The sequence below is a fragment of the Mandrillus leucophaeus genome, unplaced genomic scaffold (genome assembly GCF_000951045.1).
Source record: "Mandrillus leucophaeus isolate KB7577 unplaced genomic scaffold, Mleu.le_1.0 Scaffold673, whole genome shotgun sequence".
NCBI lineage: Eukaryota > Metazoa > Chordata > Mammalia > Primates > Cercopithecidae > Mandrillus > Mandrillus leucophaeus.
Window position 1 is genome coordinate 255,879 of NW_012107286.1, and position 27,571 is coordinate 283,449.

The 27,571-nt window shown below is 41.7% G+C and overlaps 1 protein-coding gene across 1 annotated transcript in view; it reads right to left on the reverse strand.

The window, feature by feature from the left end:
* The window catches only part of PRTFDC1 (phosphoribosyl transferase domain containing 1), a 124,578-nt gene that overhangs the window by 95,470 nt on the left and 1,537 nt on the right, over window positions 1–27,571 (reverse strand). Inside the window, exons 2-3 of the mRNA XM_012002008.1 lie at window positions 17,790–17,896; window positions 12,979–13,162 (exon numbers count right to left, since the gene is read on the reverse strand). Coding sequence (XP_011857398.1) covers window positions 12,979–13,162; window positions 17,790–17,893 — 288 coding nt within the window. The 5' untranslated portion in view covers window positions 17,894–17,896. The remainder of the gene's footprint in view (window positions 1–12,978; window positions 13,163–17,789; window positions 17,897–27,571) is intronic.

A 27,571-nucleotide genomic window follows, 5' to 3' on the forward strand; every position in this document is an offset into this window, starting at 1 on the left:
AATGCCATGCCCATCAAGCTACCAATGACTTTCTTCACAGAATTGGAAAAAACTACTTTAAAGTTCATATGGAACCAAAAAAGAGCCCGCATAGCCAAGACAATCCCAAGCAAAAAGATCAACGCTGGAGGCATCATGCTACCTGACTTCAAACTATACTATAAGGCCACAGTAACCAAAACAGCATGGTACTGGTACCAAACAGATATATAGACCAATAGAACAGAACAGAAGCCTCAGAAATAAGACCACACATCTACAACCATCTGATCTTTGACAAACCTGACAAAAACAAGCAATGGAGAAAGGATTCCCTTTTTAATAAACGGTGCTGGGAAAATTAGCTAGCCATACGTAGAAAGCTGAAACTGGGTCCCTTCCTTACACCTTATACAAAATTTAACTCAAGATGGATTAAAGACTTAAATGTAAGACCTTAAACTGCAAAAACCCTAGAAGAAAACCTAGGCAATACCATTCAGGACATAGGCATGGGCAAAGACTTCGTGACTAAAACACCAAAGCAATGGCAACAAAAGCCAAAATAGACAAATGGGATCTAATTAAACTAAAGAGCTTCTGCGCAGCAAAAGAAACTATCATCAGAGTGAACAGGCAACCTACAGAGTGGGAGAAAATTTTTGCAATTTACCCATCTGACAAAAGGCTAATATCCAGAATCTACAAAGAAGTTAAACAAATTTACAAGAAAAAACAAACAACCCCATCAAAAAGTGGGCAAAAGACATGAACAGTCACTTCTCAAAAGAAGACATTTATGCAGCCAACAGACACATGAAAAAAATGTTCATCATCACTGGTCATCAAAGAAATGCAAATCAAAACCACAATGAGATACCATTTCACTCCAGTTAGAATGGCTATCATTAAAAAGTCAGGAAACAACAGATGCTGGAGAGGATATGGAGAAATAGGAACACTTTTACATTGTTGGTGGGAATGTAAATTAGTTCAACTATTGTGGAAGACAGTGTGGCAATTCCTCAAGGATCTAGAACTAGAAATACCATTTGACCCAGCCATCCCATTACTGGGTATATGCCCAAAGGATTATAAATCATGCCGCTATAAAGACACATGCACACACGTGTTTATTGCAGCACTATTCACAATAGCAAAGAGTTGGAACCAATCCAAATGTCCATCAATGATAGACTAGATTAAGAAAATGTGGCACATATACACTGTGGAATACTATTGCAGCATAAAAACAGATGAGTTCATGTCCTTTGCAGGGACATGGATGAAGCTGGAAATCATCATTTTCAGCAAATTATCACAAGGACAGAAAACCAAACACTGCATGTTCTCACTCATAGGTGGGAGTTAAACAATGAGAACACATGGACACAGGGCGGGGAACATCACACCGAGGCCTATGGGGGAGTCGAGGACTGCAGGAAGGATAGCATTAGGAGAAATAACTAATGTAAATGTCGAGTTGATGGGTGCAGCAAACCAACATGGCACATGTATACCTACGTAACAAACCTGTACATTGTGCACAGGAACCCTAGAACTTAAAGTAAAAAAAAATAAATAAACCTCTTTCTTTTATAAATTACCCAGTTTCAGTTATGTATTTATTAGCAGCATGAGAACAGATTAATACAAGCATACTTTTTGTATATATATATAGCATGCTTAAGTTTCATGGGACCAGCAAGCTTTCAAATGATAAATGGAGGAAATGCAGAGAACATGAAATACAACCGAAATCTTCAGGTATCTGTTGTGATTAATGCTAATAACACGTACACTTTCTTGTGGGTCTGACCTTTCCTAGTTTCCAGCTTCTTCCCTCCTAACTGTTAAGTCACTTGCTCCCTATCCTATCCCCACCTCACCTACTGGCTCGACCTCATCAAATCGCTAGGAAGAAATTCGACCTTAGCTGGGGCTGGAACTCTCTGGAACTGCTAGGCAGCCAACTGGAGTCTGATGCCCAGCCACTGAATGTTATGCCTCTCACCATGGTTTTGGTCTTTCTGCTCTGTTCTCAAGTTGCAGTATCCACTGTGTGCTCTGGATTTGTCCCTCGTCCTGTGCCCATGTCCCTTCCTGGGAGCTTGCCCAGCATTCCTGCAGAACTGGGGGGCCTTCTTCTCCTGCCAGTCCACCTCCTAGGGACTGGAGTCCTTTTCCTCTTCCATAGATCCAGGAGACAGACGTGGTGTTAAAGAACCTGATTTGGACGTCATACAGACTGCCACTTCCTAGCCGTGTGTCCTTGGGAACTCAGCTAACCCCTCTGGCCTCTATGTCCTCACCTGTGAAACTTTATAAGGATCTTGCAAGGGCTTAATGAGCTAATAGATATAAAGCACTTAGAACAATAGTTGGCCCTAAGTAGTCAGTGAATATTATTTTTTATTACAAGTGGTACCAACATACATAGGTGGGCTGATACTGTCTACCTAATATCTGATACTGGCTTGGAGTTCTGAAGGTTGTGATCTTTCATCCATCTTTTTTTGAGATGGAGTCTCGTTCTGTCAACCAGGTTGGCGTGCAGTGGCGCAATGTCAGCTCACTGCAACCTTCCCAGTCTCCTGAGTAGCTGGGACTACAGGCGCCTGCCACCACAACTGACTAATTTTTATATTTTTAGTAGAGCTTGCATTTCACCATATTGCCCAGGCTGGTCTTGAACTCCGGAGCTGAAGTGATCTGCCCGTCTTGGCCTCCTAAAGTGCTGGGATTACAGGCATGAGCCACTGTGCCTGGCCATTTCATCCATCTTTCAACTACTTATGACCCCTGCTGCACTGGACTTCAACTTGCATCTGTAGCAGAGTAAGTCCCTTCCCTGATATGTCCACTCCAGGGCTGGGTCATGTTCCCGGTCCTGGATTCAACCCCAGCCTGTTGCAGTCAGCTGAGTTAAGCACAGCTCTGTCCCCAGAGTGATCTCTCAACACTGGATTGATGCTATAATCTAATAATTACTTCTGCATCATTCTCTTATTTTCCCTCTCAGTGTCTGCTTTTCATAAGGAAAAAAACTCTAACGAGAATCTCTATAAAGAACTAAATTTGAATATAAAGAATGTATATTAAGAATATGCATGGCTATTTATAAAATAAAAAGGCTGTAAGGAGTGATAACAAAAAATATTGAGATTAACCTTATTACATAAATGGGCTTTGGTTTCACTTAAAAAAAATATTTCACTTCATAGAATTAACTATCTCAGAGTAAACTTGCTTAGAGCAATGCTAGATGATCTCTTTTTTAGGCCAAACTAGATATTTGTTTCATGCCAATTTTCTTCATCCATGCCCTGCTGAAAGCCCATAGTAAATATCTCTTAAAACCCAAAAGTCAAAGAGAAAACAGGTCCATCAACACTCTTTGTTTCAGTACACACAGGAACAAGACAGATGTTTCAGCGTTTCTATCCAGAGGGCACATAGAAATTATGTTCTGGTTTTCATAAATACTTCTGATTAATTTTTAATGATTTACGTGAACTGATTTAAACTACCCAGGCCTATTCCTGACTTACTCTTTAGTTAATAACTCCCCCTTTGAAGTTTGCAAAAATATTTTGAGGACGTTAAAAAATATTTTAGACACTAACATGGAAAAAATCTGTAGCTTCAAAGGAAATATCCAACTGTTTGCAAAAGAGTGTTGAAGTGACATTGCAGGACCCAAGATTGTTTTTTTTTTGAGACAGAGTCTCGCTCTGTCCCCAGACTCTAGTTCAGTGGCGCCATCTTGGCTCACTGCAACCTCCACCTCCCGGGTTCAAGGGATTCTCCTGCCTCAGCCTCCCAAGTAGCTGTGACTACAGGCGCCCGCCACCACGCCCAGCTAATTTTTGTATTTTTAGTAGAGGCGAAGTTTCACCATGTTGGCCAGGATGGTCTCGATCTCTTGACCCTGTGATCTGCCTGCCTCGGCCTCCCAAAGTGCTGGGATTACAGGCATGAGCCACCGCGCCTGGCACAGGACTCAAGATTTTTAAATGAGCAAAGAGTAAAGACAATGTTTTCTGTCATATTTCAGCTATTCGAACACTTGCAAATAAGATTACTGAAAAAGAGGAGGAGCTACCAATTTTCACTAACTCCAAGTTACACATTTTTTGTTATATTATAATATCTCCCAAATCAAGATGCATCTTACATACAATCCATGTCAAGTCATGGCTTAATTTAGAGCATTTTTTATTTCATAGTGGTACATAAAGTAACAATCTATGAATCTATTCTGACCTCAGATAACCAGCCCACCTCGGCCTCCCAAAGTGCTGGGATTACAGGTGTGAGTCACTGTGCCCAGCCAAGAAAAGGAGGCTTTCGGCTGAGCGTGGGGGCTCACACCTGTAATCCCAGCACTTTGGGAGGCCGAGACAGTCAGATCACGAGGTCAGGAGATCAAGACCATCCTGGCTAACATGGTGAAACGCTGTCTGTACTAAAAATACAAAAAATTAGCCGGGCGTGGTGACGGGCGCCTGTAGTCCCAGCTACTCAGGAGGCTGAGCCAGGAGAATGGTGTGAACCCAGGAGGCGGAGCTTGCAGTGAGCCAAGATCGCGCCCCTGCACTCCAGCCTGGGTGACAGAGTGAGACTCTGTCTCAAGAAAAAAAAAAAAAGAAGAAAAGGAGGCTTTCAATTCCAGACACCCTTGCTACTTGGAAACAGTTCAGCAAAAGTTCACCTTGGTATAGAGTGAAGACTACTCACTAAAACTGAAGACACTGGACCTGGCTTATCCATTCTGTTCCCGTTCCTCACTAGCACAGATAACAAGAGCTGACTGATTTAAACCCTTTGTTCTGAACTGTGGGAATGAGAGAGAAAAAATGTATTTAGCGTTTCTCTTCCCTCAAGGGAGCAGGTTTGTGGCTAACCCTTAGCTCTAATGAGCTTCTTTAATACGAACGCCAGCTTCCCCAGGGGCCCACATCCCCTGCGTGGCAAATCTCTCAGCCCTACTGTGGTTACGCTGTGAGTTGTATTTGAGCTCCAAAAAATCTCTTGGTGTTGCCAACATGCAGGGATTATTCATACAAAGCAGGGCACATTCAAACAACATGGGGCGGGATCTAGGGCAACTGTGGCCTGCCTAAAATAAAATTCATCCTCAATTTTTAAAGCCTTGAAGTTGTAGTTTGAAGACTGTACTTTGTGCAGAGGTTAGCTAACCAAATTGGTGGAAAACAATGAGATCAGAATGTTGCACCTCTGAATTACACTTTATCCTCACATTGGATTGCATATAAATTAATGAGCTTTTAAACCAGGGCAACATTTGAGAGGGAATAAAGGGGAGAAACTTGGCAAATAATGCGTCTACATACAAAAAAGCTGTCTAAAAAGTCACTTGCTGGCACCTAACAATACTTCCCTCAAATCCTCCTGTTTCTTCACTCAAAGTCCCTTAGAATAGATATCCCAAAAGGCCTCCCACTTCTACCCTGATAGAGCTTTCTCAAAACACACTAAATCTGATTGCAGTCCTAGCTATTTGGGAAGTTGAGGCAGGAGGATCATTTGATCCCAGGGAGGTTGAAGTTGTAGTGAGCTATGACCACACAGCCTGCGTGACGGGGCGAGACCCTGCCTCTAAACACCCCCCCCCCACCCACACACACACACGCAATTGGGTATCTCAAGGGGCTGCTGAATTATGCCTGTTTCTCTTCAGTCCGAGTCTCTATAAGCTCAGGAGTTAGTATGAAGCCTGAAGCTCAAGGTTCTTTCTGAATTTTTCTGGATTTGGCCTCCCAAAAGCAGCAAGCAAGCTTTAAGTGAATCCAGAGAACAAGCAGGTAGAGTGAAAATTCATGTCTTGTGGAATATCTCCACGGTGCAAGGCAGAAAGAGGAAAAGAAAAGCATAGTGTTCCATAATTTACAGAAACACCCAGTGTTAATATTAATATTCATTTTCTTAGAAGGTACTTCTTCATAGCTTATTAATTCAACATATAAAACATTTCAGAAAAAAAAGCAGGCAATTGTCTATTTATGGATATCGTCATTCTTCCAGCAATTATAAAAGCTGGCTTGCTCGGGTTAGGTAAATGTCAAAATAAAGCTCAAGAAAAAATAATGCTGATTCATTTGGTCAAATGTTCTTCCTTTTAGCCTAATTTATCTCAACACATCTCTAGGGAGACTGTACGCTCCAGTGGTCACAATCTTGGGCTCTGGCGTCGAACTGAGATTTAAATACTAGATCCACCACTTACATGCTGCTTGACCTTGGGCATGTTACTGAACATCTCAGGTCTCCGTTTCATTATTTGTCATACAAATATAATAAGGCTACCTGTTTCTTATTTTGTGTCTACTATTGAATTAATCAAGTTTGGAGTTTCCTTTGTTCCTTTTTGTCCTCTTTACTGGCTGAAAAGTTATAAATAACATTCCTATTTTTTCAGTGGTCACCCTTAAGAGGTGCTGTTCAGAGAAATACACAAGGAAAGGGCATGAGAAATTAGAAAGAAATAGTGGTATTTAATTTGACATGGATTACAATGGTGATAGTTTCAGCAATATCAAATATATTCTGGGCCATAGAACAAGCCTCAAAAAATTTAAAAGAATTGGAATCATACAAAATATAGTTTCTGCAACAGAATTCAACTGGAAACAATACAGGAATTATCTATGGAAAATCCCCCAAATACTTGAAAATCAAACCACATGAGACAACCAATGAGTGAAAGAGAAAATTAGAAAATAGTTTGAATTGAATGAAAATGAACACAATATATCAAAATGTATAGAGGTAGCTAAAGAAGTACTTAAAGGAAAACTTACAGCATTATATGTTTGTATTAGAAAATAAGAAAATCTCAAACCTATGACTCAACTTTCATTTTATGAAACTAGGAAAATAAAAGAAAATTAACCCCAAAACAAACAGAAGGAAGGAAATGACATAAAAGCATAAATCAATAAAATGGAAAACATTAACACAAAAGAGACAATAAAGGAAGCAACAAATTGGTTCTTTGAAAGAATAAAAAAAATTGAAAAACCTTTAGGCATACTGGTAAAGAAAAGGAAAGAGACAGACGATACAATTTAATAATATCAGGAATAAAAGAGAGGCATTAAAGGTAATAAGGGAATATTATAAACAACTTTACGTCCAGAAATGTAAAAATTTAGATAAAATGGCAGATGCCTTGAAAGACACAAACTATTAAAGTTCACTCAAGAAAACTATTAGCCTGAATACTCCTGTATCTACTAAATCAATTTAATTCCAATTAAAAAAATCTTCTGACAAAGAAAACTCCATGTCAAGATGGTTTTACTGGTGAATTCTACCAAATACCACAGATGAATTAGTACTAATTCTACACAAACTCTTCTGAAAAAAAGATGAGGAGAAAATACTTCCCAATTTATTTTATGAGACAAATATAAGCCTGATACCAGAACCAGAAAAAGGCATTACAAGAAAAAAACAAAAAAACAAAAACAAAAAGCCATGGTTTAATATCCTCCAAGCACTTAAATGTAAAATTCCTCAAAAAAATTAGCAAGTTGAATCCAGCAATATATGAAAAGGATAATATGTCATTATACTATATTAATGGAAAGGTAGTGCAACATAAGAAAACCAATCAATGTATTTTACCATATCAACATATCTAGAAAAAACACTGATGATATTCATTCATAATTTTTTAAGAAAATACCAAAAAACCACTTGGAAAACTAGGAATAGAAGGAACTTCCTTAACCTGATAAAGAACATCTTGTAAAAACCACCAGTCAGTATTATGCTGATTGAAAACAAGGCAAGGATGTTTTCTTCCACCATTCTTATTCAGGAGTGTACAGGAGGTCCTAACTGGCACGATCATGCAATAAAAAGAAATACAAGGTCTATAAGTATAAAGGAATAAGCAAAATCATCTCTATTTAAAGAAGAAATTATTATCTTCATAGAAAACCCACAAGAATCTATGAAAAAGCTATTAGAACTCATAAGTGAGTTTCATAAGTCATAGGATTCAATATGCAAAATTAATAGTATTTCTAAATATTATCCATAAATAATTGGAACTTGAAATTCAAAGAAAAACTTACTGAATATAATAGGATCAAAATCATTAAATATGTAAGTATATATCTAACCAAATATGTCTAAGATCTGACACTTGAAAACTAGGAAACACTGAAATAAGATCTAAATAAATTAGGAGATACACTGTGTTCGTGGAATGGAAGACTAAATAGTGTTACAATGTCAATCCCCCCAAATTGATCTATAGATTCAAAGCAATCTTGATGAAATTCGAACGTGTTATTTTGTAGAAATCAGCTACATGATCTTAAAATTTATAAGGAAAGACAAAGAACAAGAATAGCCAAGAACAAAGTTGGAGGACATATACTACTTAATTTACAGAGTTATTATGAAGTTACAGTAATCAAAGCAGTGACAACGTAGATGAACAGACCTGATAGTGTCCAAAAATAGACCCACATACACATATAAAGTAGGCTGATTTTCATGAGAAGATCAAAAGCAATTCCATGGAAAAGGATCGTCTTTTTGGCAAATAATCCTGGAATAATCAAACACTTCATGCAAAACTGAAAAGAAAAGGAATTGCAATCCATACTTTATATCATAGTAAAAAATTAACATGACATGTCTCATAGACCTAAATTTAAACCTAAAACTATGAAACTTTTTTTTTTTTTTTAAAAAAAGGAGAAAATCTTTGTGATCTTGAGCTAGGCAGATTTCTTAGGTACACCAAAAGCATGATCCACAGAAGGAAACACTAGATTAACTGGACTTAAAAAAAAATTAATTATGCTTTTTGAAAAACAAAACGAAAAAATCTCACTGACTGGAAAATATATCAAAACACATATCTAATAAAAAATTCATGGCCAATATAAAACTCTCAAACACAATAATAAGAAATCAACCCAATTTTTTAAACGGGTAAGATAGTTGAAAAAACACTTCATCAAAAAAGTTATATGAATAGCAAACCAGCAAATGTAACTATGTTCAAATCATTATTTATTAGGGAAATGCAAATTAAAACCACAATGTGATACCATCACCTATTAGAACAGGTAAAATCAAGAAAAAAATAAGGAAAAACTGATAATACTAAGTGCTATTGAAAATATGGAGTAACAGGAACTGTCACATATTGCTGGCAGGAATTCAAAATGATTCAATCCTTTGGGAAACGTTGGCATTTTTTTTTTTTTTTTGAGATGGAGTCTCATTCTGTTGCCCAGGCTGGAGTGCAGTGGCACGATCTCAGCTCACTGCAACCTCTGCCTTCCAGGTTCAAGTGATTCTCCTGCCTCAGCCTCTTGAGTAGCTGGGATTACAGGTGTGTGCCACCACGCCTGGCTAATTTTTGTATTTTTAGTAGAGATGGGGTTTCACCATGTTGACCAAGCTGGTCTTGAACTCCTGACCTCAGGTGATCCACCCACCTTGGCCTGCCAAAGTGCTAGGATTACAGGCATGAGCCACTGCACCTGGCCAGGTAATTTCTTATTTATCTTGCCTCTAAATATTTACTTAAGGGAAGTGAAGTCATAAGTACACAAATACCTGCACGTGAATATCTATAGCAGCTTTACTTCTAATTGCTCCAAAATAGAAACAACTCAAATATCCTTCAGCTGATGAATGGACTAACAAACTGCACTCTATCTATATAATCAAATTCTACTGGACACACACACACACAAAAGAAAAAAGAAGAAGAAAAGAAGAAGGGAGGAGGAGGAGGAGGAGAACTACTGATACTGTAAACCAAAAATAAAATTCTAAGTCCCCCAACCATGGGGAATGAACCCCTCCTCTCAGCAAGGGCATTCCAAAGTTAACCTGAAAAACTTGTTCAGGCCATGATGGGAAGAGGCAGCCAGACATGCCTCATGTTGCCCTCCTCCCTTTAGGAATTGCTGACAGAATAGACCCCTTAGGTCTGATAAGAAACATTTACAATCTATTCTCTCTGAAGCCTGCTACCTGAAGGCTTCATCTGCATGATTAAACCTTGGCCTCCTCCACAACCCCTTATCATAATCCAGACATTCCTTTCTATTGATGATGACCCTTGCAACCAATTGCCAATCAGAACATCTTTTAATCTACCCATGATCTGGAGGCCGCCACTTCCAGTTGTCCCAGATATCCAGACCGAACCAATGTACACCGTACATGTATTCATGGATAACTTCTGTCTCCCTAAAATGTGTAAAACCAAGTTGTGCACTGATCACCTTGGACGCATGTTCTCAGGATCTCCTGAGGGCTGTGTCACAGGCTACTTGTCACTCATATTTGGCTCAGAGTAAACCTGTTGAAATATTTTACAGAGTTTGACTCTTTTCATTGACAACACACACAATATGGATGAATGCACTATGTTATGATTTATGGATTTACTAAAGCTACATGATATATGATTACATTTATAAGACATTCTGGAAACGGCAAAACTTTAGGTAAAGAAAACGTATCTGTGGTTTCCAGGGCTTGGGAGTTTAGGAGGTTGACTATGAAGGACACAAGGGCATTCTTTGTGTTGTTAAGGAAACTGTTCTATATCTTGACTGTGGTGATTTACATGATTATATACATTTGTTGAACTTCACTGAGCTCTAAAAAGGATGGATGTTACTGCATGTAAATGATGGCTCAATAAACCTAACTTTAATTTTTAAGAAAATGTTAACAGGTTTTTAAAATGCTGCTAACCAGGGACAAATATAATAAGGGTCAGGGCCAAGTGAATGAGAAAAATCTGGTAAGAAGGAAGCACAGGGATTTAACCCAGAATGAAGAGAATCTAAAGAGAGAAAAAATTCTCAGGAGAAGATAAAACCAAGAAATTAGAGCTAAGATGTCTTCAAAAACCAGCTTCACTCTGGCCTGAGAGGTCATCAGGAAAACACAGAGTATCTTAAGAAATCAGAACTAATTTCCCGCTGCTCTAGAACTGAGCCAACTGAGAGTCACATAAGGAATGTGGAAGACAGATTGGTGGCCCTGAAGTACATGGTCCCCTGGTGTACACACCCTGCATAATCCTCTCCACATGAGTGTGGGTAAGACTTATAAAGGTGACGGGAATTCGCATCAAAGATTAGGTGACTAGTCAGGAGATTTTGAGTTCATCAAAAGGCAGGTTGCCTGGGTGAACATGATCTAATCAGGTGAGCTTTAAAAGAAGGGCTAAGATTATTCCATCAGACTTGAAGAAGCCAACAGCTAATGGTATTGTGAACGATCTGTGTGTAACTGAAGCAAACACCTGAGGACAACCCCTAGGAGTGGAGAGTCTACCAACTCCAGCCTATAGTCAACAAGGAAATGGGAACTGAGCTTGCCAACAGTCAGTGACCTTGAAAGCCTCAGATGATGTCAAAATCCCAACTAACACATTGATTTCGTCCCTGTAAGGTTCTGAGCAGAAAACCTAGCTACACCATGCCCAGATTTCTGACCTACAGAAACTTTAAGATAATACATGCGTCTGTTGGTTTAAGCCACTACGTTTGTGGTGAGTTTGCCACACAGCAATAGAAGGCCAATTCAAAGAGTGATTCATGAATTAAAATGCGTCAAGTTAGTTTAGTCAATGAGAATATTTTCATGGTTTGACTCCAAGGGCTCTTCACCCAATAGTAAGTTATTTTTAATGTTTTACTATGCATTAAATCAGAAAGCATCAAAGAAGTTAACATCATAGAGGGAGGAGGAGGGAGACTAAGGAAACAACTGCTTTTTTTTTTTTTTTTGGCAAGGGTTTCATTGTCATCCAGGCTAGAGTGCAATGGTGCCATCAGAGCTCACTGCAGCCTCTGTCTCCTGGGCTCAAGTGACCCTCCCACTTCAACCTCTTGAGTACCTGGGACCATAGGCACATGCCACCACACTCAGCTAATTTTAAAAATTTTCTTTTTGTATAGACAGGGTCTCACTATGTTGCCCAGGCTGGTCTCGAACTCCTGGCCTCAGGGGATCCTTCTGCCCTTGGCCTCCCCAAGTGTTGGGATTATACACATGAGCCACTGCATCTAGTTAGGAAACATCTTTGGAGAATAATTTCATTAATTCTGCCCAGTGGTGGCCACAGAAAGCCAGGATTAATGGAGTAAACTGGTGGAGAGGCCTTCTGCTGGAGCTCCCTGGCCTTGTTTCCTCACACTTGGCAATGTGCTGTCCCTACAGCCTTTTCTTCTTTAGTTCCAGGCCACAACTGCAGCCACCCAGGTACTAAGACTCCTCTCTGGGCTGGACACCCTCCCACAGGTCCCCAGGACCCACAGTGACATCCAGAGTAGAAACAACAAATCAGTGTTCACACTGACCGCACTCAGTTGTGGGGCTGGGCACCAGGATATAACCATTCACTTTATCACCATAAAAGAAAGCACAAATCATTACTGCAGAGTCCTCCCATATATGTGAAAATACACAGAAGGTCCCCACCCCACACCCTAAATAAGATAGTTCGAATTCTTATGTTAGGTTGCAGTATTCTTGCAAATTAAAAAAAAATTACCCTGGCTGGGTGCGGTGGCTCACACCTGTAATCCCAGCACTTTGGGAAGCTGAGGCTGGTGGATCACGAGGTCAGGAGATTCAGACCTTCCTGGTTAACATGGTGAAACCCCTGTCTCTACTAAAAATACAAAAAATCAGCCGGGCACGGTGGCGGATGCCTGTAGTCCCAGGTACTCAGGAGGCTGAGGCAGGAGAATGGCGTGAACCCAGGAGGCGGAGCTTGCAGTGAGTCGAGATCGTGCCACTGTACTCCAGCCTAGGCGACAGAGCGAGACTCTGTCTCAAAAAAAAAAACACCACCCTGCATTTTCATCTCCATTTTTTAAAATTGCACTCTTCATTTTCATAACATTATTGATTCTTTTATCCTAAAGCATTGTTAAATCGAAATATCATAAAACGGAACTTGCAATAACTTACCCTGTAACTTTTTAGTCTGATGAAATCAACCTTCATAGAGACAAATCGATCTGAATTTCGGCTGATGTTCTTAAGGTGTTCTACGAGATCAGCACAGAATTTGTAACCTCCTTTAAGCACACACAGGACCATGATGTCACTATATCCTATGTCTTTCATAATATCCTTGGCCAGCCGCTCAATTCTGAAAGAAGGATAAAACATATATTAAGGCACAACTACTTCTGAGTATTTATGTTGCTTTAATAAAAATGCATGATGTATTATTGTACATATTCGATTACTCAGGGGAATGTGGAGAAAAGCTTGGGACACAGAAACCCGCAGATAGAAAAGCTTTGTTAAGGTTGAACATAAGGTGTTCAAAATATACTTCTTCTTTTTTTTTTTTTTTTTAAGATGGAGTCTCACTGTGTTGCCCAGGCTGTAGTGCAGTGGCATGATCTTGACTCACTGCAACCTCCACCTACTGGGTTCAAGCGATTCTGCTGCCTCACCCTCCCAAGTGGCTGGGATTACAGGCGCCCACCACCATACCCAGCTAATTTTTGTATTTTTAGTAGAGACAGGGTTTTGCCATGTTGGCCAGGCTGGTCTCTAACTCCTGACCTCAGGTGACCTGGCCACCTCGGCTTCCCAAAGTGCTGAGATTACAGGCATGAGCCACTGCGCCTGGTATTTAGTGAATTCTAAAGAAGACATATGATCATAAAAAATGTACATCAGAATATCTGGCATGCTCCTTAAAAAGGAACATTTGGGCCAAGAGTGGTGGCTCACACCTGTAATCCCAGCACTTTGGGAAGCCAAGACGGGCGGATCACTTAAGCACAGGAGTTCGAGACCAGCCTGGCCAGCATGGTGAAACCCTGTCTCTACTAAAAATACAAAAATTAGCTGGACATGGTGGCGGGTGCCTGTAATCCCAGCTACTCAGGAAGCTGAGGCAGAGGAATCGCTTAAACCGGGGAGGCAGAGGTTGCAGCGAGCTGAAATTGCACCACTGCACTCCAGCCTGCACGATGGAGCAAGTCTCCATCTCAAAAAAAAAAAAAGGAACATTTGTTTCCAACATGATGAAGTAAGGAGGTGAACACATCCTCTCCAGAAAAGCAACTAGAAAACTGGCCAAAACTGCCAAAAACAACCATCTCATCATGTTGGAAATCAACCAAAGGCACACAACAAACTGAGAAGCATTTGATTTTGAAAACACTGAACACTGGGTGGAAACAGCATGAGTCTGGGGCATTCTTGTGTGGGGATGCTTTTATCACCCGTCCCCGCCCCCATCCCCAGCTCTGTTGTTCAAACAGGTAGTTCCATCCAGGTGATGCATGGCCAGAGGGAGCTCAACTGATTGGGAACACTGTAAGCTAAAATGGTCACCTTGGTGGCAGGGCTCCATTATCATGAGGTGCAGTCCCCACTGAACAGTGAACTGGCAGGCTGACTGGGGATTTGATAGAAAGTTCCAGGGAGGAGGTTAGACAGTCATAGAAGAGGGGCACACAATAAGTTCTTCATGCATCTCGATTGACCAGAGGCTGTACATAAGCACAGCAAAGCGAGTTCAAGCCACCCACACATCCCTGGACAATGGAGGGTGTGTACATGTGTGGAGAAGGCACAAGAAAGCTCCGGGGAAAGTAAAAGTCAGAAATATTTGAAAATGGTTGGAAATTTGAATCTACTTTCAAGCCCCCACGCACCCCCATCAGCAGAGACTGGCAGACTTACTGGCTTGACGTATTTGAGCACAACTTCTAATCAATTGAAGGCCAAACACTACTATTCAGACACAGGGCGATCCCTAGTAAGTGGGGCTTAAAAATAAAAACAGGAGAAAAATAAACCTCACAGACATCAGAAGTCACACAGTGAGGTGGGCAGATCTCTTGAGGTCAGGAGTTCGAGATCAGCCTGGCCAACATGGTGAAACCCATCTCTACTAAAAATACAAAAATTAGCTAGGTGTGGTGGTGTGCACCTGTAATCCCAGCTACTCAGGAGGCTGAGGCAGGAGAATCACTTGAACCCAGGAGGCGGAGGTTGCAGTGAGCGAGACTGTGCTATTACACTCCAGTCTGGGCGACAAGAGTGAAACTCTGTCTCCAAAAAAAAAAAAAAAAAAAAAAAAGTAGAATTTCACAGAGTGGAAGACAAAAAAAGGAAACAATAACAGCAATGAATAGAAAATAGGGTACTAAACTGATTATATCAATACTCATTTTAAATATGAATGGTCTAAATATAGCAATTAAAAGACAGACTATCAGGGTGGATTCAAAAAAGATCTAACTCTATATTGCCTACAAAAAACTCACTTAATGGCTTACACTTGTAATCCCAGCACTTTGGGAGGCCGGGGCAGGCAGATCCCTTCAGGTCAGGAGATCAAGACCATACTGACCAACATCATGAAACCCCATCTCTACTAAAAATACAAAACATTAACCAGGTGTGGTGGTGCATGCTTGTAATCCCAGCTACTTGGGAGACTGAAGCAGGAGGATCGCTTGAACTCAGGAGTTGGAAGTTACAGTGAGCCAAGATTGCGCCGCTGCACTCCAGCTGGGGTGACAGAGTGAGACTCTATCTCAAAAAAAAACTTTAAATATAAATATAAAAACACAGATAGATTAAAAGTAAAGGGATGGAGAAAGACATGCTATGCTAACAATAATCAAAAGAAAGTTGGAATAGCTATTTTAATTTCAGACAGAGCAGACTTCTGAGTAAGGAATATGCAGGGATAAAGAGCATCATTACACAATAATAAGGAGGTCAATTCTGAAAAGAGACATAATTCCCAATATGTATGCTCCTAACAACAAAGTGTCAAAAACCTAATAGAACTGCAAGGAGAAACAGGCAAATCCACTATTTGGAGACTTTAACATCCCCTCTATCAGTAATTGACAGATCCAATAGTCAGAGAATCAGTAAGCATATAGCTGAACTGAGAAGCGCCATCAACTGACTGGATCTAATTAATCTAATTAACACATATACAAAACTTAACCCCACAACAGCAGGATATACATCCTTCTTAAAAGATACCAGTAAGAAAATAATAAGACAAGCCATAGGTTGGGAGTAAATATTTGCAAATCATATATCTGATAAAGGACTATTATCCAAAATATATAAAGAACTCTTACAGTTCAATAAGAAGACAGTTGAATTTAAAAATTGGCAAAAGACTCGAAAAGACCTCTCTCCAAAGAAGACATATGAATAGCTAACAAGTATACTAATGATTAGGAAAACACAAATTAAAACCATGGTGAGATACCATTAGACAGCCACAAGAATGGCTGTAATCAAAAAGACAGACAATATTAAATGTTGGCAAGTATGTGGAAAAACTGAAACCTTCATACGCTGCTGGTGGCAATGTAACAATGCAATGCAGCCACTTTGGAAAATAACTGGCAGCTTCTTACACTTACCAGAAAACCCAGAATTCCATGTTGAGAAGTGCATCCAAGAGAAATGAAAAGATATGTCCACACAAAACTTACATGTGAATTTTTTTTTTTTTTTTGAGATGGAGTCTGGCTCTGTCACCCAGGCTGGAGAGCAGTGGTGCGATCTTGGTTCAATGCAAGCTCCGCCTCCCAGGTTCACGCCATTCTCCTGCCTCAGCCTCCCGAGTAGCTGCGACTACAGGCCTGTGCTACTATGCCTGACTAATGTTTTTTATTTTTTTGTAGAGATGGGTTCTCACTACGTTGCCCAGACTGGTCTCAAACTCCTGGCTCAAACAATCCTCTTGCCTCGGCCTCCCAAAGTGCTGGGATTACAGGAACAAGCCACTGCACCCAGCCCTATAAATTACATCTTAATTTTTTTTTTTTTTGAGACAAGATCTCACTATTTGAGACTACCCCAGGTTAGTCTCAAATTTTTGGGCTCAAGTGATCCCCCCATTTCAGCCTCTGGAGTAGCCTGGATTACAGGTGCATGCCATAGCCCCTGGCTTATAAATTTATTTTAAAGGTGAAGACGGACATTCTTGGGCCCCACTCTAGAATATCGATTTGAAATTTCTAGACATAAAGCTTAAGAATATGCATTTTAACAAGTTCACTGGAGGATTCTCTTGTACAAAGAAACGGCTTGGGGTAACCCTACCCAGGAGTCAATCATGTTCTGACTGATTTTAAATTAATTTAAAATTAGAAAATTCAGGTAAGAAATGCAAGAATTTGTTTAAATTAGGAGCTTCCCAAACTGGTGTTAAGGGAAATCTCTTCTGAGCTTTATAAATAGGTAAACTGAGTACAGAGTCTCCCTTTACACAGAAATGGTTGGTTTAATTGTTAAAGTCAAGCAGGTTTCTTTTCTTTCTTCTTCTTTACTTTTGGCTGGAATTTCCATATTTTTAATATGCTAATGTTTGTTTTGATTTGTCAACTGAGAGACAAAAATATGGGAGACACAAAAACAAAATTTCCAAAGTTTATTTGATCACGGAACTGTCCCCCCTCTGTGAGGGTGGTTGGGACTTCTATGCCACGGAAAAGCCATCTTAGGACATTGTTATTTTGAGGCTGTTACTTATAATAGCTTATGTATGTATATCCTTCTTACCATATTACCATACCGCCTGAACAAATGTCCAGGTAAACCGTTCAGTTTAAGCATACATTCATTTTATTTCAAATTCACTGCCCTATATAAAAGTTTTCTCTACCATTATAAAAAGGAGCTCAGGAATAGGGTCCTAAAGTATAAAGTGGGATTCACACAAGTGTGGGCCAGCCCAATGCAGGACCCAGATTGACACAGGAAATCACACTCACCTGTCCACAATGATGCCATGAGGGATGAGGACATATTCCAAGTCTCCGTAATAGTGCTGTGGGTACGTGAATAAATTCAAGTCATACCCTGGCCAATCGTCCATAATCTGCAAATCAAATTATTTAGGTTATGTATTTTTTCATCAGAAATTTCTGTTTAAAACATAACAAGAGAGTATCATTTGAAAGCAGAATTCCCTCAACGTATGAAAAGTTGAGTGGAACAAGGTTGTTTCCACAACTTGATACAAGGCTTAGTACTAAAGAGAATGGAGCACTCCATTCCCAACTATTGGCATCATAAAATATTCGCTTTGTTTTGTTTTGTTTTGTTTTCTTGGAGACTTTGAGACAAGAGTCTTTCTCTGTCACCCAGACTGGAGGGCAGTGCGGTGATCTCAGCTCACTGCAACCTGTCTCCCAGGTTCAAGCAATTCTCCTGCCTCAGCCTCCTGAGGAGCTGGGACTACAGACATGTGCCACTATGCCCAGCTAATCTTTGTATTTTCAGTGGAGATGGGGTTTTGCCATATTGGCAAAAGACCAATGGTCTTGAACTCCTGACCTCAAGTGATCTGCCTGCCTCGGCTTCCTAAAGTGCTAGTTTACAGGCATGAGCCACCAGGCCTGGCCTATCATACAATAAAAATATGAAGTCAGTGTTTTATAGCTAACCCGACAGTATTATTTATGAGTGCATATGTGTAATATATAATTTGTCTCCAAATTATATAATTATCATAAATATATTATAATAAATAACATATTTATAATTCTAAAATACATACAGTATCATTATTATATTATTATACATACTACTACATTTCTATTTATTGTACATGCCTCATCTGCCTGGAAAAGATTTCTTATTAAAAGTATGTATCTCCTGGGATCAGAGCAGACCCAAACTTTTGAGTGTCTAGTCCTTACAGTAAAGACTTTAAAACGACGTACTATGTTGGACACTTAAACTGTCCTATTAGAAACTGATGGTCCAGAAAATTGGCCTATTCACATAGTGGATGGACTGATTGTAAGTCTCCCTCTCGCTTAGGACTTGATGTACTAGTTTTACGGTCAGAATAGTAAAGAGGTGGGGGAGAAAGGGAAGGGGAAGGTGGAGTTACTTTTACTCTCGGAACATCAAGAAAAGATGTAACAATGAAATGTTATGCACTCAAATCATACTCTAGCTGTATACCAGTTTCCCATTCTTTTTTTTTTTTTTCTTTTTCTTTCTGGGACAGGGTCCCGCACTGTCACCCAGGCTGGAGTGCAGTGGTGTGATCTCTGCTCACTGCAACCCTGCCTCCCAGGTTCAACTGATCCTCCAGCCTCAGTCCCCTGAGTAGCTGGTGTGTGCCACCATGCCCAGCTAATTTTTATGTGTTTTTTGTAGAGATGGGATTTTGCCAGGTTGCCCAGGCTGGTCTTGAGCTCCTGGACTCAAGCCATCTGCCTGCCTTAGCCTCCCAAAGTGCTGGGATTACAGGTGTTGTCCAGCACACCTGACCTCAGTTTCCCATTCTTTACTCAGTCCTGCACACTTTTGACTCCTCTGTCCAGCTTTGAGCTTCTGAGGCCTTTCACAGTGCAGACCCACCCTAATTTCCCAGCTCAACTCCCTACATCTTTGCTTCCTGCCTTCAGAATGGTTTGCAGTCAAGTCAGGATCCTTCCCAGCTCTGGGTTTCATTCATTCATTTGCTGTGCACCCCTTCATTCTCTCTCCCCCTTTCCTCCTCTACCTCTGTATTCCGAACTCAGAAGCCCAGGTCACACCCCACTTCTTCATGGAGGGCTTGCTGACTGCCCCCAGCCTCTGATCTGCTTTCCCAAATTCCTGGTGCCCCTTGTAGCTCTCTGTCCTGCCCAAGGCTCCCATGCAGGATCCTTGAGAAGGCTCCTGTCCCTTGGAATTGTCACTGACTCCTTTCTTTCATCCCTCTCAGGCAACACAGTAGAAAACTATATCTTCAATTCCCTCAAAATTTATCCAGGACCACCTCTCAGCACCTCCACTGCTATTCCCCTACCCCCAGGCCAGTCCACTGCCACCATCATTTCTCCCAGGACTGTCCTAGGAGCCACTACAATTGTCTCCCTGCTTCCACTTTGCAGCCCCTCCACATGGAAGCAGACGTGCTCCTTTAAAAACACACATCATAGCCAGGTACAGTGGCTCATGCCTGTAATCCCAGCACTTGAGAGGCCAAGGCAGGAAGACCCCTTGAGGCCAGGAGTTAGAAATCAGCATGGGCAACACAGCAAGATCCTGTCTCTGCAAAAAAATTTAAAAATTACCCTGGCAAGGTGGCATGTGCCTGTAGTCAAGCTACTCAGGAAGCTAAGGTAGGAGGATCACTTGACCAGGAGTTAGAGGCTGCAGTGAGCTATGAGTGCCACTGCACTCCAGCCTGGGTGACAGAGCAAGACCTTGTCTCTCAAAAAATAAAAATAGACAAACAAAGGACATCCTATCATGGCAGCCTTCTGCTTAGATTTTTTTCAAGGGCTTATCATTTTACTCTGAGTAAAGGCCAGAGTCCTCACTGTGGCTCACCAGGGGTTACCTGTCTGACTCATTCCTGGCACTCTTCCTCTTCCCTCTGCTTCAGCCGCTGTTCTCTTGCAAGTCCTCTGATCTGCCAATCGCGCCCCTGCCTCCCGAGTTTTGCACTGGCACCTCCTCTTGCCTGCAACACTCTTCCTCCAGATTTCCACATGGCTGTCCTCTACTTCTTTCAAGTCTCCATTCAATGTCACCTCTGCAGAAAGGCCTTCCCTGACCTTCATAGCCTGTTTTACCACTGAATGACGTGTGTGTGCATGGGTGTGTTCTGTCGGAACATGAGCTCCTTCTGGCGGAGACTTTTTCTGATTCATTGTTCAATCCCTCAGTGCCCAGAATGCTGATCTGGAATACGGTAAGTGCTCAAAAATGTTAAATGAATGAATGGATGACACAGTCTCCATCCTCCGGCTATCTGAAAACCTGAACTCCAGCCTGAACTCTCAGTTTGTCTCCTTGTGATAAAGAGCACCACTGTTCAAGGTTCTGGAGATTCCAGTGTGTCATATCCATTGGCTGACTGGTGGCCAAATGATGTATATCACCTATGTTATTTTTTAAGAGACAGACTCTCCTTCTGTTGCCTGCACTGGAGTGGAAGGTCACAATCATAGCTCACTGCAGCCTCAAACTTTTAGGCTCAAGCAATCCTCCCACCTCAGCCTCCCAAGTAGCTGGAGATACGGAGCGCACAATGATGCTCAGTTTATTTTCTTTGATTTTTTTGCAGAGATGAGGTCTTGCTATGTTGCTCAGGCTGGTCTCAAACTCCTGGCCTGAAGAGATCCTCCCACCTTGGCATCCCAAAACACTAGGATTATAAGTGTGAGCCACCATGCCCAGTTAATCTGCATATTTGAAAAGTGTCTCATTTGCTCTTCCTCTACCATCAAACTGGATGGTGGGACTGCTGGATTTGCACCAGGCTCCTCCGGCTGCCACCCTGAGAACTCCTTGTACCTGCTATAACCTCTAACACCACAGCAGCTGGCCAGAGTCTAGACTACCAGCTGTACATGAGGAGACTCCAGGAGAGCCTCTGGCAGGCCACAGTAAAGACCAGACCAGGAGAACCCTGACTGGCCCCAGGCCCCAGGGGGATCACCCAGGTGTACAGCACTTTCTGGATCCCCTTTCAGACCACATATACTATCTACCCCACTTTCTGGAGCCCCTCCACCAGTGGCACTATTAACAGGTGGTCTTCTGAATCCATTCCTCCAACCACATCAATCCTTTACTGCCCTCTGCTCTGGTTGAATCTCGGAGAATACTCTCCACTCCACGTTCAAGAGTTTGGCTCTGACACTTGTTACTGTGATGTTAGGGAGATGACTTACCCTCTCTGCAATCCAGTTTCCCCTTGCTTTAAATAAGACACAGTAAAACCTATGGATAGGGTTATTGTAAGGATAATATACTTAGAATACCTGGAGCACTGCATGGTGTATAACACATGATGTTTGACACGTGATGCCAAAAAAAGAGACTAAAAGTGCCAAAAATGAATGCCAAAAATAGGAAAAGATGATAAGAAAATGACAAATGAAACAAACCTATAGATTAAAACTGTAACATGGATCCATAGCCCAGAGGCAGCACAGAGTACTGTGTTAAGAGCATGGACGTGGAAGTCTCACACACCTGGGACAAGTCTGCCAGCCATGAAGCCTTGGGCATATTACATTCTCTAAGTCTTAGTGTATTCATCTATGAAATGGAGTTAGTGCCTGCCTCATATGGCCATGGTGAGCAATAAATAAGATAATGAATGTAAGACTCGTATCAGTATCTGGTCTACAGTACTTATGCAATAAATGCTGATCATTTAGATGAACTGAAACATTAAACATTTAACAACAAATTATATGTGTTAATTCATCTAAAGAAGTGCCTCAAACCTATATACCGGTCTTATTATCTTAGTTAAAACTATACATTTGAGGCCTGGCACACTGGCTCATGCCTGTAATACCAACACTTTGGGAGGCTGAAGTGGGAGGATCACTTGAGCCCAGGAGTGCAAGACCAGCCTGGGCAATATACCCCATCTTTACAAAAAAGAAAAAGAAATTGGTCTGGCGTGATGGCATGTGCCTGTAGTTTCAGTTACTTGGGAAGCTGAGGCGGGAGGATTGCTTGAGCCTAGGAGGTCAAGGCTGTAGTAAACCATGATCGTGTCACTGCACTCCAGCCTGGGCAGCAAAGTGAGACTGTCTCAAGAAAACAAAACAAAAAGTATAAAAGTAAAAAATATATTTCTCTAAAACTGTTCTATAATCCAAATTGGCCATTATTTTCAATTAATCTGAAATAGTGAGTTTTCATTGTTGAGATGAAAGTCAATTCAAGATGATGGAAATACTGGTTTATGCTTTGTTAATTTCAATGGTGCATGGAAATTCTGTTGTAAATAAATTGAAACCTGTAGGAATGGAGGTTGCTATGAACTGTAGATAATTGTTATTCACGTGTTTTTTAAAAAATCAAAACCAGAGTCTGTAGATAGTTTCAGTATCACAGATAATATGCTCTAAGTGTATTCAGCACAATGCTTTCTCTGTTCAAAACAGCAAAACATAGCCAAGCTGGGGGAAGTGACAAACCCATGAACTGAGTCATTTTATGCAACATCCAAATCCCAGAACTCATTCTGATTCTCTTTTTCGCACTGAAGATGCACTGAAAACTTTGTAAGTCATTAAGAATACTTTTTTTTGTGCTTAGACTATTTTTTGCATTATTTTTCTCCCTGAGGGAGAAAACACATATAAGAAGCTAATCTCTACTCTTCTCCCCCGCTGAGCTCCACAGATTGACCCCGCTCTCTCCTTCAGGCCATAGCTCTCATCTGTCCTCCACCAGCAAGAGAAAGGGGGTCTCGTCCCTTCATTCTAATTCAAAGAATCCCAGATAGGAGTTCTGGGATTCCTGTCCCAGCCCCAGAGCCAGGGAGGGAGGTACCCTGGGAAGGGCCTCACCTCAAAACCACACATCTTGAAAAGTAGGGACAAGTGGTTTGCTAAAAGATTCCCAGGTTCTGCTCACAGAGGAACAAAGGAAGTTCGAAAGGCCAACCACCTCGTATCCACATGCCTTCCTCTTCTGTGGTGGGTTTGCCCCTCTGAAGGCAAACTCATTACCACCTAGTAGAGCTGTGCTTTCGATGGAGCTATACCTGATTACTTATCTCTGCTACTGCCATATTTTCACTGGGGGTGATGGGAAGCCAGCCATAACAGAAACACAACAATCATTTCAGCTTTTTCTCTTCTCCTGATTCCTACCAAACTCACTTAGGTAAGTACTAATGATGGCTCCCTTGATAATCCATTGGTGAAAACCAAACCCGACAAAAACAAACAAACAAACAAACAAACAAAAACATGTCTAATAACCCAATCCCCAAAAGCCAGGTGGATAGAGAAGATCTTTCTCTCTCCCTGAGAAGTAACAAAGAGGTATCAACCAGGAATCTGGTGACTTTATTAGCTCCAGATCAAATGGCAAGCCAACTCCGAGCAAAATTTCTCACCTTAGGATCTACCTCTCTTGTGTGGCAATTAGCATTTGCTACCATTTATTGTTAATGGTATAAATGTCCCACCTCCCCAGTTCAACTGAAAGCCATTGATAGGCAAGAGCCATCTTAAATCTCTTAATATTCCCTTCTCTTGCACAAACTTTACTTCTCGTTTCATGCTTATAACATCTGACTCTACATCCCTTGCCATCTTTATCAACAAATTTCTACCGACTCAGAATTTTCTTCTCTACCTCATTCCTGGACAATTCCTTGGGTGATTTACTCTAATACCTACCTTGACAATCCTTCCAACAACTTCATCTTGTAGCTCCTCCACCAGCTCAAACTACATACCTAGCTCAAACCACATCTTTATTCCCCATTTAGCAATATATTCACATAGCCACACCAGTCCTACAGACAGCCCCAACCCCGAAGTTCCATCCTGGAATCACAGTTTCCTATGTAGCATAGTGATTGAAAGCTGGTTCAAATCCTGCTACTGCCATTTGCTACTTATATGACCTGGGTGATTTACTTAATCTCTCAGTGCCTCAGTTTCCTCCTCTGTAAAATGGGGAGTACGCTAGACCTCCCTTACAGATTTGTGCTCAAGAAATGCTTGCTATTATTACCTGCCCTCTGCCCCTTTTTTGAGACAGGGTCTCACTCTGATGCCCAGGCTGGAAGGCAGTGGCGCGACCATGGCTCATTGCAGCCTTGATTTCCTGGGCTCAGGTGCTTCTCCCACCTCAGCCTCCACAGTAGCTGGGACTACAGGCATGCACCACCACGCCCAGCTAATTTTTGTATTTTTTGGAGAGAGAGGGTTGGCTGCCCAGGCTGGTCTCGAACTCCTGGGCTAAAGTGATTCACCCACCTCGGCCTCCCAAAGTGCTAGGATTACAGGTGTGAGCCACCACTCCCAGCCACCTGCCCCTTTTGAAAACTGGTACTAATTTGATATTTTGTATCCCATCCATGAGAGCATTCTATTCTCCCAGTAAACTCACCCTCTCCAGCTTTCCCTTCCCTCCTGCCTTACCTGCCATGAGTTGCCTTCTACCAGCAGCTTCGATTGACTCTGAAATTGCCTGCTTATATCCAACTCGAGGTTAATCTAATTATTCCAAGTTCTACTGGAGAAAAGGATGTAAATGCAGGGACTATCTCCATTATACATGGACAATTTCCCACCTTGGTGGGCTCTCATACAAGCACCAAGCCCCATGGCAGCTGGTCCAGTTTATACTCATTTTTTTGTTTTTATTTTTATTTTTACTTTATTTTATTTTATTGAGAAGGAGTTTCACTCTTGTTGCCCAGGCTGGAGTGCAATGGTACAGTCTCGGCTTGCTGCAACCTCCACCTCCCGGGTTCAGGCAATTCTCCTGCTTCAGCCTCCCGAGTAGCTGTGATTACAGGCATGCACTACCATGCCCAGCTAATTTTGTATTTTTAGTAGCAGCGAGGTTTCACAATGTTGATCAGGATTTTATTGAACTCCTGACCTCAGGTGATCCACCCACCTTGGCCTTCCAAAGTGCTGGGATTACAGGTATGAGCCACCTCACCTGGCCCTCTATTCTCTTTATACCCCTCTCACTACCTCTTTGCATCTTTCAAAAAATCATCTTGCTTCCAGGAGGACCTCTGTTGACACCAATAGACTGGGCTATTTACAATGTTCTCTCACTTGTTTCTTAGACTTCAACAATTTACCTACTCTATCAGTGCATCTAGATCCACCTTATTCTTTTCTACAAGTATCTAGTATGTTATGGTAGTACAAGTTGAGTATGCCTCATCCAAAATGCTTGGGACCAGATGTGTTTCCAATTTCTGATGTTTTTTTTTTCTTTGGATTTTGGAATATGTGCATTATACTTCCTGGTTGAGCATCCCTAATCTGAAAATCCGAAATCCAAAATGCTCCAGCCAGTATTTCCTTTCAGCATCATGTTGGCGCACAGAAAGTGTCAGATTTGGGGGCATTTTGGATTTTGGATTTTTGGATTAGGGATGCTCAACTTGTACTATATTTTAACTGTTCTACCAATGGAGTGGTTGTTTAAAAGATTCTCCCTACTAATAACTTTGTAATTGTTAAATACAGTGGCTGTTTTCCATCTTGGTATCCAACTTGCTGTCCCTGTAGCATCTAACACTTCTGATGACCTCGTGACAATGCTCTGTTCCCAAGGCACCCATCACCCTGCCTGCCCTCCCACCCTTCAGCGTTCTTTCTCGGTTCCTTCAACTGGCTTCTCCCCCACAGGCAGCCTCCTACATTTGGGACTTTCCAGGCTTCCATCCTTAACAGTTGCTTTAATTGTTTTTTCCACATTCACTGAGCATTCCTGAACATTAAATATTATCCTTTCTGCTGATTTCCAAATCTCTCCAATCGCTCTCCTGAATTCCAAATGTGAATTTCAAATTGCCTACAGTGCAGCCCGATCTGTGGGCCTTACAGGCACTGCAGACTCAATTTGTCCACAATGAACTTAATGATTGCCCTTTTTGCGTTTTAGTCTCCCTCTCATCCATCACACCGCTAGGCTTGCCCCTCCTCCTGGGGCAACTGGAATGGTTTTTGTAAAAGCATAAATTGGATACAATGATTCTTTTGCATTTGATATGCGGGTCTCCGCCTGCAGTCCACATGGCTACTCCTGTGTACCCGTCAGATCTTAGCTCAAAGGTCACCACAGAGAGGTTGCCCTGACCACCTGAGCAAAAGCATCACTCCCCGCTTCTCCTCCAATTACCCACTATCCTGTTACCCTCCTCCTATTGCACATCTCTATTGGAAATTTTCTCTATTTTTTTACACACTGCTTGCCTGTGTCTTCTCTAGAACGCAAGCTCATGAAGACAAGGCCTTTGTCTTTTGCACCCCAGAGCCTACAACACCTTCTGCAACCCAGCAGGACAATCAACTTGTGGAATGAATAAATAAATCAACTCCTCATCCTTTAAGAAGGAAAGGGCCTGCAGTTAAATTAAGCACTGAGCCCCACATTTCAACCTGACCGGTTCTGTCTGAGTGTGTCACGTTTCCCTCCCCAGCCCACTTACTTTAGTTCAGGCCATTCATATTAAAAAACAGATTATCTGTGAATGACAAGCTGATCCCTGGAAAGAGATGGCAAGTTAGCTCCACCCACCATCCTCACCACCATTGAGTTTCACACTGAACTTGACACAAGTTATAACCACCACCTTCTAGGAAAACCACTTCTCAGGGAGCAGGGAGGACGTGGCCACAAGGTCAAGAACGGATTAGATCCTAGCACACTGAGAGATGGGTACCCTCTGGCTGACACCGCCAGGAGGCTCAGTTCTGGGAAACCAGCATCCCACACCCTCCCTTCCGGACACACTGCTAGATATTTTACATGCATCCTCCCAATTCGCTCCAGAGCCCAGCCTGCTGTTGGTCCCTTTTACAGACAAACCATAGGTCCCGCAGGAGCGTGTCCCAGAGCTCCTGCAGAGGCCTCCACTGCCAGAGAGCCCCCCAACCTGGGTACCAAAGGCTTCAGAGCTCAAGCTCTGTCAACTTGAGCTACTTTATTTCCTAGCTGCCTTAAAAACCCCTCAGTGTCCTTTTTAAAAACAAAACTTGAAGCCCGCTCTGCAAGAGGAGGCCCAGGAAGAAGGAGGCCTACAGAGCAGCAC